Consider the following 13,966-nt stretch of genomic DNA (forward strand, 5'->3'; position numbering starts at 1 on the left):
GTATCAAGGTATTCAGCAGAGAAAACCCTGTTGACTTCATGCTCGTGCACGGTTGGGATAGCTGGCAGCCAGAAAGCCGGCAAGCAGAGGGAAAAGCTGTCACAGATGGACACGGATGACCAAAATCAGACAGTAATTCCAAGAGCAGCAAAGGTGACACATTAAAGTGTAATGTCCTGGAAAGAGCCCTTCTGTCTGCCTAGTGGGGGCTACCTCTCAAGGTGTTTCTCTGCCCACCCCCACCCAACCATAGCACCTGAGTGACATCAGAAAATACAGAGAATTGAGAAATTCCTGTAGCACAGGGGGCAAACCTAAGAAATTTGCATTTGTTACCAGTTCCTTTTACCATAAAAAAAAGTGCTTGGCCACGTGAATAATTTCAGAAAAGACCCATTCCATTGCAGGATTTGGGAGCTTTTGATGGGAACAAAGAGACCCTCTCATCTCAACCCTGCACAGATCAAGGCCAGGCGATGCTTGCATGTCCTCAGCAAGGGGCCTTAGAGCAATAAGCAGGTCTCTTGGACAAGGAGCATTATCAGAAAGGAGCAAAAAACCAAGTCTGGTGTACAATGTATTTGGCTCTGCTCCTCTCTTCCATGAGGCTTTCATGAACAGCCTCAGGCTGAACTTGCATCATTAGTAGCCCAGAATCAGGCCCAGAGCCCCTCTGACTGCTTTGCAAGCTGATGTCCCAGACAGGTGGTGTAGCGAGCCAATTTGCTAGCCCAGTCTCTCTAAAAAGAGGAGCACGGCTGCTCTCTGAGTGCCTTCAGCACACATTGAGGGGGAGCTGTGTGTGTGATCCCACCAGACACCATCCCTAGGAACTTTTGGCTTCATCTCTAAATTCCTCATAGCTCTTTCCTCTCTCCAAACCACCTGCCCTTAAAAGCTAGCTGAAGTTCAAGCTTGCTGGTGTCTATTTTTTCACTCTGGAGCACCCAAACCAGTTGCCAACTTGCACTGAGTCCCAGTCACACTCTACAACTCTCCCGGGGCCTGGCTGGTGAACTGGTCCTGCCTGATCTAGTGCTGCTGGGGTGCAGCACAGCTTCTCCAGGACACCAAAAAGACCATCTAACACAAACATCCCTTGAATGCTACACCTTGCAGAAACACTTGCCACTGCTATGGTGACTGCCTGTGGCTCAGTAAATAGGAAATTTTGTCCTTGCTAGCAAAAGGCCACAGGCCTTGTACTGGCCCAGCACCGCAGGGTCTCAGACATCTCTGGGCTGGCTGTGCCCTGAGCTGGGTGTCCCTGGGATCACACGTGTCCCGTGGCCAAGGGGCTGGTGCCCACCTGCCTGAGCTCCGCGCTGGGGACACCCGGCACAGCCAAGGGCTGCCGCCCTGGGCAGGCGCTGCCCAGCAAACACCAGCCCTTGGTGTGCCCGGGCTGGGTGCTGGGCAGCTCTGCCCTGGTGCTGGGCACCGGGGAGAAGGGAGCGGGAGGTGGGGTGGCCACATATCCCCGGGGGTGCCGAGAGTGAGGAGGAAGAAACCCCACCGTGGGCATCACACCCTGCCAGGGAAGGGCTCAGCGGGGTGGTGGCAACACCTATGTTTCTCCTGAGGGACACCGGTGCCTTCAGCTGTGGGCCTGGAGAGATGCCAAGAGGGTGAGCATCATACCCAGGAAAAGTAAGATACTAGGGAAGGGGGTTTTTCCTTTTTTTTTTTTTTCCCCCTCCTTTTCATTCCTGTATAGCATTTTTAACTATTAATGAGGATTTTCTGTACTAATTTGGACCATGACTGTATGTAACTGTAACTGGACTAATAATTTGGACTATTATTAGATTGTTAAAACATTAATCAGGCAAGCTATTTTTGCACATAACAAGATTTTAAAAGGAAATGGAAAGAACAATTTGGTGCACTCAGAATGGCAGTGAAGAGCTCAGAGGCTCAAGATGGTCAAGGACGATGGATAGATGCAGCAAAGGGAACCAGGGCCCAAGGAACTTCAGGGTCAAGGAGAACTTCTCCCTGGAGCTTACCATAAAGTAGTAGAGCTGTGAGGACCTGGCCATGAACTCTGGTTTGCACTCAGCCACGCAGATTTCCACGAATCCGGCATGCTGGCTGGGCTTGGCCTCCCCCATCTCACATACTATCCTGTGGAGAAAATATGAACCAGAAGCAAAGTTTGAGAGATGGTTCGGCAGTCTGGATATAGATGGAACTGGAGCAAACAGCCCACAGTGCTGGGGAATGGACTGCAGGCTTAACCCTTCCTCTTCTTTCCAACTCAGGATCCAAACTGTGGACTATGTTATTCTTTAAAGAGAGGTGGCTTTTGGCTGTTGGTACTTGGTGGGACATATGCTTAGCTGATGTAAATCAACATAGCTTCACTTAAATATACAGACAAATGCTGGGCTGAGGTCTGACCCCAGGGGTCACTCCGTCCTCCAGCCTTGCATGGTGGACAGCTTTGGAGCTGTAATGCTTAATGGTCATTCCTGCACACCCTGTGGTGGCTGTTATGTGAAAAACAGAAGATAACTTCAGGGTATGTGCCATGAGGATTATCTAAATATGAAGTCCAAATACAGTAATAAAAGGATTATTAGCTCCTGAGCTGTAAGTGAGGAATGGCATCTCCCATCACCCAAGGCTGGGTGGAATGGATTCCTTAGAAGACCCTACACATAGCAACGACTGTTACTAGGTGTGCTGTGGCCCACTGTTTGCCACACACCCAACTTACTGCTCTGCTGGGATGTACCCTTCCACCAGTGGTTTGCACTCCACTCCGGCCACTTTGACATGAGAAGCAATATCTCTGAACTCCAGCCCCAGATTCTCCCCACGGATGGTCACTTTGGTCCCTCCTTCGCGAGGGCCTGTCACTGGATTGATCTGGAGAAACAAGGCAAGAAAAAGGAGAATAATCAAACCACCTATGTAAAGATACCCGCATCCTCTCAGGTGAGAGAACAGGCAACATCATGTCTCTTTGTGACAACTAGAGACACTCACGAATGGGGAACAACTGAGGGAACAAGCCTACTCCAGATACATCACTTGGTCCAGCTCCCCTGAAAATATATGTATCACACATTCCCCAGGCACAGAGTATACAAAATTCTGCCCCAGATCTCACTTACTCCCTTTTAACTACTCGCAAAATATCCAGAGATGAGTAGGAGGTATTTTCTAGGTAGGAGCAGGGGTTTCTGCTGTTGCAGCTGAGCTCTGCACTTTATAGACATAAGCCATGGAAAGGCCAGAGGGAGGTAAGGTAGAAAGAAATGGGAGAAAAAATGAGAAAAGGATACAAATGGATTCAGTCAGTCACTTTAAATCCTATATTCCCAGCCCAGTGTGCATGGAGTTTTGATCTGTTCTGGAGGTAGGCATTGGTCATGCGTCACAAACTCAGCTGAAAATGTCCACTTCAAAAAACCAGCCGAGACACAAAGAAACAGCTTGTCAGATTTGGTATGGAGTAGGTGGATGGCGACCGAGACAGCAGCAGCAATTGCTGTGTGCCAACACGTTTCTGAAAGGGCTCCAGCTGCCTTCACGGGACAGCTGAGGGCAGGCACGGGAGCATGGACAACTTATTTGTGGGGTGGGAAGCTCCTGAGCCCCAGCATGAGACAAGTGGCTATCCCAGCCATTCTAGTGGCTGGTGGCATGAAGTTTCCATCCCAGTCTGGACCTTCACCAGGCCATAGCAGGGGTAGGTTCTCTGTGTCTTGCTCAGCAGTGGCTGTGTTGGGCAGCAGAGCCAAAGCACCAGCCAACCCCCAACGCTCCCCTCTCCCTCCCACTGCAGAGCCTCGTGGGGCACCCACAGCTGCCTGCCTCTGTGCGGTATTTCTGGCCCGTGCAAAGGAGCTGTGCACGTGGGAAAGCATTCTGCATAACATCCATCACCCTTGTTCAGAGCCAGGTGGAAATTAGCATCACAGTTGTCTCCTCAACATTGAAACAAGACAGAAATCATGGGGCTGGCCCTTAATTATCTCAGTTCTGCCCTTCCAATTACTCACTGTGCCCAAATGTTTTGCCATACAACTGGCTGGCTGAAAGGGGCTTCAGACGTTGCTTTCAAAGGGTATTCCCTGCTGCCCACTCAGGATGCCATGGATGCCATCTGCCAGCATTGGCAAGGCTCTCACTGCGGTGAGGAAGGGGGAATTCCCTGTCTGAGGTCCGTACCCACTGGTCGATGGCTCTGCCAACTGGGAATCTAAAGCTGGCAGCTAGATCCTTGCGTAGCAGTCGGACTGGCAGGGAAAGTCGAGGCACTAGCATGAGCAGGGCTGCTCTTGACCGCTTCCTAGTGCTGAGTCTGGCACCTGGGTTAGCCTAATTTCCACCCCGAAGCCAGTTTTTACAAGGTTCGTCTTTAATAGAAGGAGACAGACCCTGGCACTTTAGGGGATATTTTATTTTAGGATATTTAATTTTAGGTGCTGTGAACAACCTCCTGAACATGTCTTTGCTCTGACTATACAGGGAACCAACAGAGGTTAACAAATTAAAAACCCAGATGATCACGGATGAGCGCTTGGATCCCTGGGCTGTGTAGTGTAGACACAACCTCTGCAGCACCAGATCCCTGCAGTGGCCCAGTCTCAGGTCCAAAAAACAAACAAATACCACTTGAGCCAATGAAATCAGAACCATGGCAGGCTTATGCCTACTCCAAAAGATACTTACATCCTAAAAAGAAAATAGCACAACATTCATAAATCTGACAAGTGAAATGATTATTTGGGTTGGCTGGAGATTTGACCTTTGGATGGTCTGTGGTGATGAGATTGATAGACAACTAGAAAACTGATAAAAAGAGAAACAGAGAGGCATTTGTAGCTATTTTCCAGGAAATGAAGAAGGTAACTTAAAAAATGAGAATGAAAATGAAATGTCTATTCCAGGAAAAACTAATACTGATTGTCTCGGTTGGAGATTCAACACTGAAAACTCAAACTATTTTCCAGAAATGGAGTTCCAAAATATTTTTATTCCGAGTCATTAATAAATATCTATTAAAGCAAAGTTTTCTGTTTGAAATACATATTTTGCTGATATCAGTTAATCCTCTCCTGAAAAAACACTGTATGAATGATGCTGGAAGGCCAGAATGTATCACCATACCAAATGCAATCTAGCGTGTACTCAAAATGAAAAGAGAAAGACAAACCAAAATTCCCTTATTTTATTTCCTAATGCATTAGACACACTTTGTAAGAGAACTGAGTTCCCCATGGAGTAATTTGGTTCTGTTTTGTGGTATTAAACTTGCCATCAAATGAGTTTTACTTGCTCTAGTAAGGCAGGTGTCTAGTGAGCTAGGTCTGTGGTTAATTAGGGCTCACCTATGCTTGAAAGAACTTGCTAGCACAGGCAGTACATCTCGTAGCAGGTCAAAAGAGGATTTTTTTTCTCATATGACTGATGTCATTACCCTGAATAAAAGAAGGTGTAGTGGTGAAAAGAAACATCTTGCTAGAAAAGTCCTTTACTTTAGTACTAGGGGTGAGTTTGAGGCAAAAGTTTCACTGAAGAAGTCACAAAAACCTCCGTGTTGACATTATCAACCTTCTTCCAGCTCTGTCTAAAGGGTGAGATGTTTAAAAATTCTTGCTATGATGCAAAAAGCATGGATGGGAAACTCCCTGGAGGGAAGGCAGCACAGCACCTCTGATTACATCCCTGTGTGATTTTTAATTTGTAAAGGCCAGCTTCAAAACCCACTTATTTCCCTAAAACAGGAGTGCCTGAGATTCTCCCAGGAGCACGTGGGAGAGTTTTTGACCCCAAGTCTTTGCACTCCCATAGGTGCATACAAGAAGAAGGTGTTACCATGCTGTTTCCACAGCGAGAGAGAAGGAGCCTGTTTCTATCACAGGTGCAAAAATGTGGAATGAAACCTGTCAGTTTTGGAGAGGAAAATACAGGCAGGGAAACAAAAGCTGCCAGGAAGCCTCAGCTTTCTTTTGAAGACCAGAGCTGCAACACTGCATCACAATTTACACCCTCCGCTCACATCAGCCTAATGCTGCAGCTTCTCACTCTTAAAGGAGGTTTTGTGGCTCAGCGAGTCTCTAAGTCCCTTGATTTCACTGACTGGCAACATGAATGCAAGAGCTAGTACGTAAGCACAGGTTATGGGAAGCTCTGTGCTGGGTATGTGTGTGTGTCTGTGCAAGTACATGTGTTGTTTCTCCTCCTTCGCCTCCACAGATACTGCCCTGGCTCCTCGCCAGAATATGCATGCTCTTACCAACCGCCCCAGACCAACCATTAGCTGCAATATATATCCAGTCACTTGAGATTACTTCCATGCTAATGGCTCAGAAAAAGACTTTCCAAGAGCTACTTATGATTGCACCAGACAGCTGGAATATTTCATGAGCAAATATTGCAATGATCTGTTCGAGCTTTGGGAGCTGTTGGAGGAAATGCCAGCAGAACTAGAAGTATGTCCCCTCTGGAGCTGTAGGGTCGAGAATGAGTGCTTTGCACCTCGTAAAGAAACTGTAGATGCAGGGTTGGAGTCAAAGCATGGCAGAAAAATGTGGATGGACCTTCAGAACACCGTACTACTGTGTGGTCAGGTCCTTGTGTATTGGACTTCTGCTTTAGTTGGTCATCCGTCAGCTTACCAATTTCAAATTCTTTGAATCTGTGCAAAATTTCTGAATCTTTCTCAAAGTTCAAGAATCTGAAAAGATTCAGAAAAGGTTTCCTTTACCTCCCAATAATTTTCAAGGCCTCAAAGCTGAACTTTCAGATGTAGCTGCTCACTCTGACTGTCTGGGTTTGGTTTCACAGCTTTGGGTTGTTCAGATGGGCTTAAAATTACCAGTCCCAGATAAATGCAAGTGCAGTGGAGACCTCTACCTTAGAAACATCAGAATAAGTCTGGCACTCCAGCATCCAGCTGAGCGAGTGCTTTGGGGACTGATGAATGACAGGAAGATGGACTGAAACACAGTAAAAGGAGTTCCTTTCAGTGGTATCTGGGAAAAGAAGATTCTACCCAGCCTTTGCTTTCACAAAACTTTCATGCATGGGCATGGGCTTGTCCGTAACTCCCACACTTTTTATTCTTAACCAAATACAACTGAAAAAGCCTTTCTTGCTTTCTAGAAAAAATAACCTGCATAATAATTCCTATTAAATCACAACAGTGGAAGCTGGATTTCCCTTCTTTGCATTTACCCCTATCTTTGTCTCATTTTCCTCCTTACTTTTTTCATTTGGAAATAAGACCCTAGCCACCTTGAAAGGGTGCTCGTGTTAACTAAGGCATGGTGACTGAGAAACACTCCCTTAAGGCAGGAGGCAGTTGGTAAGGATGGGGCCCCCATTTTCAAGGCTTAGATGCATCCTGCTGCCTGCCCTGTGACCTGAAAACGGTGCCCATCATTGTGGCAAAGGCATCCCAAGACAGCAGACGAAAGTCCCTTTAGACTGCAGGACTGATTTGCCTACCTTGCCTTCTCTCCTTTCCTCTGCTTGCTCTCTCTATGGACTTTCTATTCTCTTATCTCACCTTTGTACCTTCCTCGCAGATCTTCCTTAGGTTTAGTTAACACAATCAATAGGAAATCTTACAAAGAACACCATTTTCCTGCAGTTCCTTCCCCCCAGCCTCACCCTCATTCTCTCTTTTATCACTTAATAGGACAGTTCCAAACTTCAATTAGTCCAGGCTTGATCCTGCCTTCTCCTTGAGCCTTCAAAGGGGGAACATTGATAGCTATACAGGGCTTTGTTTGCTCCGTGGGGATTTCTTTTACCATGCAAAGTCAGCCAGGCAAACAAAAGACTGTTACACTGCTGAGGCCAATGGAGTCTGCTCTTTTTCTGGACGTTGACCCTGTCCATGTCATGCTGCCAGGAAGCATGAACTACAACCCACCTTGTTTCTTGATCTCCTGTCAGCAAAGTTCAAACCACTCCAGGATCACTCAACATCTCCTTCTCAGCCAGGGTGGCCAAAGAGGTTCTTTCAAGAGGTAGTTTGGCTCCTTTGATTACCTTCACACTGCCCATTTGAGATGTCCCAGAGCATCCTGTCTCACCCTCAGCTGTTCCACTAGAAGGCCAAGGTCTCCTAAAGGCTTGATGTCATGTCTACCAGCCCTGTGTGTGCAGGTCAAATGCTGTGGCATTCCTAAGACTGCACCAGCAGACTGTGCTTGTGCAACTGATTTACATCCACGGACTATGGTGGGAAACCTGACACCCTGCTCACTCCTGTGATCTAGACACCTGAAGTCGTGTGCCTGCCTTTGAAGGCCACCATGTCTTCCCATCACCAAGGGTGCCTGGGGCTTTGCCTGATCCAGCAGAACTCAGCCATAACCTTCCCCTCACCAACCCAAAGATAAATCAGGAAAATAAAGCAGGGAAAGGGTACGACAGGGAATACCCCAGCTTCTGGTAGATCCATGACTTACATCCGTGATCTTGGGGTTGGTGCATTTGCCCTTGGTGCTGGACAACTCCAGCCACTGGCTGTCCTGGGCTGGGCAGTGCTGCTTCAGCGTGCACTGGTTTTGTCCCTCGCACCAGCCGCACTCGAAGTCTGGGTCAGCTTTCAGGCAGAGTCCACAGCTGTCCCGCATGGCCCCGCACTTGTACAGGTGAACTGCAGGGACAGGAAAACAGAGAGGACCTGAGAGATGCAGACAGCATGGGAGAGTGGTGGGATGTCAGAGGGCAGAATGAGGAGTGAAAGAGGGGAAGGTTTTATGGGCTGCTTATCCCAGAGGCAGGATGGGAACTCTCCAGGGGGGTGAATAATGGGGTGTGAGGGGGAAGTGTTTACATCCTTCTTGAAATAAATAGCACTTGTCAAAATTCAAACCCCTTGAAAGATATGTTTGGAAGCTGACAGCAGAAGGGAGGATGCTGCGCTCAGTAAGATGAGGGTTTACAAGCAGGCGGCTGGGGGGAAAGGTGCTTGGGCAGTGACTCAGCCTCAGTCCTTTCCTTCTTCAGAGACTTTCTGAATGTCATGTGATGCCACCTATAACCAGTCTCAGCCTCAGCACTTCATCCTAAAATGATTTTCTAGACCTGGTCTACCCACAGCTTAAACCTGGGGATTTTTCTGATGTGAAACTACCCAGAACTGGGCGTCAAGGTGATGCCACTCAGGTTACTCAGGTTTCCCCCTTAACAGAAATCCTAAGAGATAATAGTAAATCCACAATGCTTCACTATGAGGCTGTATCCAGGGATTCACAATCAGCCTTTCCTCCTTCTTCTGCTCCAGAAATTCAGTCTGTTTTACACTTTGAAGTACTAAGTTGAACCTCCTCTAATAAAGAGAGCAATGGTTAATGCTTAGCTACATCTTGGATTGCTAAGTGATTAGAGGAAGGCAAAGCTTTTTTTCTAAATAAAGCCTAAAAACATTGCAGTCCTCCTACAAAATAAGATCATATTATTTATCCTTATTATACAGATGTGTAAACTGAGGCCTGGGTTGCACAGGTAGGAGACTGATAAAAATTCTCCTCCCTGAAGGTGAAGACGACAGACTTGAGGCTTTCAGGCTTGCTTTTTCCTGTATTTGTGGGCATGTTGGTGAATTTCTTTATAAGATGGGGGATTTTGCCTTTGTGCTACTGTTTTGCTGGGTCAGTAGGTGACTAAAGTCTTGTTTGTGGTTATTACTATACACAGTCCTAAAGCCCAAAGGCTTTGGATATGTGTGCTGAAAAGCTCTGGCTGGCTCTTCATACTTGCACCCCAGAAGTCAGCAAGCATTGACCAATGCAAAGAAAAGCCCGGAAACTTATTATTTCTTCATGTTAGGTGCAAGACAAGTTTGCAAAACAGCTGTCAATCACAGTGTGCTACAGGCTTCCTGGGATAAAGCCCTTTCCTTAATTTTCTGTTGGATTTCCTCAGATTTGCTGAGTTGCTCTGCTTGCAGTGCTCTTAGTGAGTACCTCTGCTGCCATGTGATGCCAGCTATGAAAGCAGTGGCATCTTGGTTGTGTACCCAAGTGCCACTGCACTTAGAAAGGCACTGGGTCTAATCCTGCCTCTGCCTCTCCCTCTCAGTTTTCCAGAGAAGAAGGTCTGCTTGTTTGCAGCACTGTGCAAAGCCCTGCCTGGGTTTTGTGTTTGCCTGTAGCCACTACATTTATGCTAGTAAATAAAGCTGTGTCCTTGGGAGCGTGTGGTATGCCTCCATCTGCTATACCCATGTACATACTCCTAAGCTCTCCTCCTGACCTGAAATATGATGGTGTCATCCAAACTACTCATGCGAGAGAGCCACCAGCCAGTGCCACTTCCTAGGTTTTTCCTAGTCATTACTTACAACCTTTAGGGTTCAAATAACCCAAGAACTTGTAAGGGACTGTGCTAGAGGCTAAGCACCACAGATGTTTCTTGAGTTCATCCCCTGGTCTGGTTTACATTGCCAGCACAGACATGCCTAAAGACACAATCATCATGATTATGAAACTGATTTTACCCCTACATCACCCAGCACAGCTCAGTACTGCCCAAAAAGGGTTCACACTCATTGTATGGACCATGTTGTATCAGCAACACTTGGGCTATATATAATGGTAACAGAAAACTAAGCAGGACTGGGGGAAGTGCCCAAACCCTGACCTCCAACCCACGCTGGTAAAGACCAGCACAGCCTCTGGCACTGTTTGGGCCCATGAAAAGTAGCACTGTCCTGGCAATGCCTTGGCACAGCTTGGAGAGCAGGAGAGAGGGCAGACAGCTTCAGTATGGAGAGAGGTTGGCAGTGTGAACGTAGGCTATGCCACACTGCTGGATGCCAGGGCTAGACAAGGGTCTCCAGCCTGTGGTGTTTGCTGAGCGGATTTAACCTTCAAGAGCTGTGGGTTAGGGGAGGACAGTGCAGGATCTTTTGCATTTGGCCTGGCTATTCTAACCCACCAGTTATTTGAGCCAGCAGAGAAAGACATCACAGAGGTAGGGGCAGGAGGAGGTCAGGAAAGGGTCATGCCATGGGAGAAGAGCTGCCTTCTGTATTGCTTTCCAGCTTCAATGTGGCATTGGTGGAAACCTCACCCATCACCCCTCAGCACGAGGCAGTGTGTGAAATGGTGTGAAAGAAGCATGGGAGTACCTGATGGGGAGAGGTGGAATGGGAGAAGGTGTGGAGTGTGTCCAAGAAAAGCAAAGGTAAAGTGAGAGAGATAGAAACTTCTGAGAGGTGGTGATGGGAGAAGGAGAGAGTCTGCAGGTCTGGGCTGTACAGGGAGAACAGCCGAGAGGAGAGGCTGCCTGGGGGAAAGTCTTCAGGTTCCCTGAGGCTGATGGACAAGAAGGAAGAAGATGTGAATGGGCTGTCCATCTCCAGAAAAAACACCTGCCTCAGGGCTGTGGCTGGACGTGCAATATCCCTCTGTGAGAGGCACATCAATCCTGTGCTGTTGGTGGTAATTAAATGGAGCCAGGCTCTAGGCAGGAGGTGGTTTTCGGTCCTTTGCTATTATCATTTTATTTTGTTCACAATTTTCCCACTGAGGAACTACAGCCTTTCTCCTCCCCCTCTCCCTTCCCCTGTTCATTACTACATCGCCTCTGCACAGACCGTGCCGATCTCCTGGCATGTTAACTTGAAGAGCATCACTGCGGGAGGAATAAAGAGGGGGGGGAAAGCTAGAGAAGGAGGGGTATAAAAACAAAACACAAAATTGTGGGGAGAAGCCGGAGGCAAAGATGATGCAGGAAGCAACACAAGTGGGAGGGAGAGTCATATTTCTCCAGTGCAAAGAGAGAAGTGCGTGTGTGTGTAACACATAGCACACAAAAACCTGGTAATTTGCAGAGTGCAGAGAACAAGTAAGCACCAGACAGCATGGGGAGATGGTGCTGCCTTTGTTAAGTGCAGGGAGCTATGCGGCCCGTTGCTAAGGTTACCGCTTCCAAGGACAAGTTGAAATAACTCTTTACCTTTGTTCTGTGCTGGGTTGTCAATGTTGAAATTCCCATTCCAGACAACCGTCAGTTCCACCGGCAGGCTGTTAATCTCCATCCCTTCATACGAATACTAGAAATAGGAGAGGAAAAACAAAAAGAAAAACCAAACCCAGACTTACATGGTGCCCAGAGGTAGGGAGGGGATGGGAGAAGGCAAAAGGTAGTGCTGCAAGTTGCGAACAAGAGAAATTAAGCCGCCAGCTATCTCCCTAATCACAATTACATGCCACAAAAGCCATAGGATGCTCTCAGAGTCTTGGCTCTCAAGAGAGCAAGCCATGCCCCTCGCAATAGCCTACTTAGCTGTTATGTCAATGTTCCATGATTTAAGTGTATTTGCATGTGCTGGGGTTTATCTTCGAAATCCACCTTCTAGTTGTTGTGCACAGCTCTGAAAAATATTTTGCCAACTCTTGGGTGCACTTTTAAGGTGTACATTATGCATTGTAAGTCTACCATCCATATGTACCTCTGCTGAGTATTCTGATGCTGAGCTTGTATGTAAGGTTACCTACATTAGTGATATTTTGAAGAACTCTTGGAAGCTGAGTGAGGTCTCAGGAAGCAGGGAACAGTCATGTCATGGAAATATCTTTAAAAAATGGAAAATGGAAGTTCTGTGTAATTATAGACCTGTCAGCCTAACTTGACTTCCCAGAAAGAAAGTACATCGAATTATTAAACAATCAATTTATAAGCACCTGCAAGATGATAAGGTGATAAAAATCAGCCAGCATAGATTTGTCAAGAACAAATTGTGTCAACCCAATCTAATTTCCTTTTTTGACAGGCTTAATGGCTTTGTGGATAAAGGAAAGGCAGCAGATGTGATTTATCTTGATTTCGGTAGAGTATTTGCTACTGTCCTACAGGAGATTCCCATAAACAAACTAAGGAAATAATGATCTAAAAGAAACCACCATAAGGTATATGCAAAAGCTGCCAACCCCTCCCCCCCCCAAAAAAAAAAACCAAAACCACAATCAACAAAACAAAGTCAAATAGTTCAATGTCAGGCTGGGAGGGTGTTTCAAATCGAGTAGCGTCCTGGGTCTGGCACTATTCAGTATTTTTACTACTAACTTGGATGACAAACCACAGATATCATGAATGACACTGTTCTGGAAGAGGGTGCAAGCACATTCAAAAGCAGGGTTAAGAATTCAAAAGAAACTTGACAAATTGTAGAACCAAGCCAAAATCAACAAGGCAAAATTCAATACAGGCATGTACTGACTGTTCTTCAGTAGGAAAAATCAATGCAAAAAAATACAAAGTTGGAGTGACTGGCCAGTGCTGCAGGAAAGGGTCTGGGGACTGGTGAAGATCACAAACAGATTGTGAAACAACACTGCCATATTGCTGCCAAAATCCAAGCAAATCTCAGTTGGGGATATCCTAGATAGAGTTTGTTACATAGGTAAGCCCCAGGAGGCAATTATTTTTTCCTACTCAGAACCAGAAAGGCTTCAGCTGGCGTAGGGGGTATCCAGTTTCCAGCAAATATGTATTAGGAAAGCCAGAGAAATCTTCTGAGAGAGTTGGACAGACTTAAACAAACACTTGTCAGGCACAGTCAAGGTACACAGAGCTGGCCTTAACAAAGGAAATGGCAGCTGATCTCTGGAGGCCCTCTCAGCTTGGACAGCTCTCTGACACAGTGCTGCTCAGTGTATTTTTTCAGCTAGATTTTGGTTTATCACAAGCCAGTTCACACAGGGTTCACCCGGTTGTCCATCAGATCCCATTGCCCACCTCCATCAACAGCTTCCATCCAACACTTCACCAAAAGGCAAAAAGCCTCTTATGGGAGAGGAGATAGTTGCTTAAAGGGCAGAATGGGAACATGTCTGCTACGGTTACTGACCACTGTGCACATCAGTATTTATCCTCCTGAGATCAGGAATCTCCCACTGCACTGGGATCTATAGCAGGACAAACTCCCACTTCTAAAGAAAAAGATGTTTTCCCCACTACAAGGCTAAATGTAATTCAGTAAGCG

At 46.7% G+C, this 13,966-nt stretch overlaps 1 protein-coding gene across 2 annotated transcripts in view; it reads right to left on the minus strand.

Moving 5' to 3' along the window:
* Positions 1-13,966, minus strand: part of PLXNA4 (plexin A4) — a 456,052-nt gene that overhangs the window by 69,957 nt on the left and 372,129 nt on the right. For both annotated transcript variants that reach the window (XM_005236707.3, XM_027785664.2), the window contains exons 11-14: positions 11,938-12,034; positions 8,439-8,629; positions 2,723-2,874; positions 2,010-2,127 (exon numbers count right to left, since the gene is read on the minus strand). In XM_005236707.3, coding sequence (XP_005236764.1) covers positions 2,010-2,127; positions 2,723-2,874; positions 8,439-8,629; positions 11,938-12,034 — 558 coding nt within the window. The remainder of the gene's footprint in view (positions 1-2,009; positions 2,128-2,722; positions 2,875-8,438; positions 8,630-11,937; positions 12,035-13,966) is intronic.

This window comes from Falco peregrinus, chromosome 6, assembly GCF_023634155.1.
Source record: "Falco peregrinus isolate bFalPer1 chromosome 6, bFalPer1.pri, whole genome shotgun sequence".
Classification (NCBI taxonomy): domain Eukaryota; kingdom Metazoa; phylum Chordata; class Aves; order Falconiformes; family Falconidae; genus Falco; species Falco peregrinus.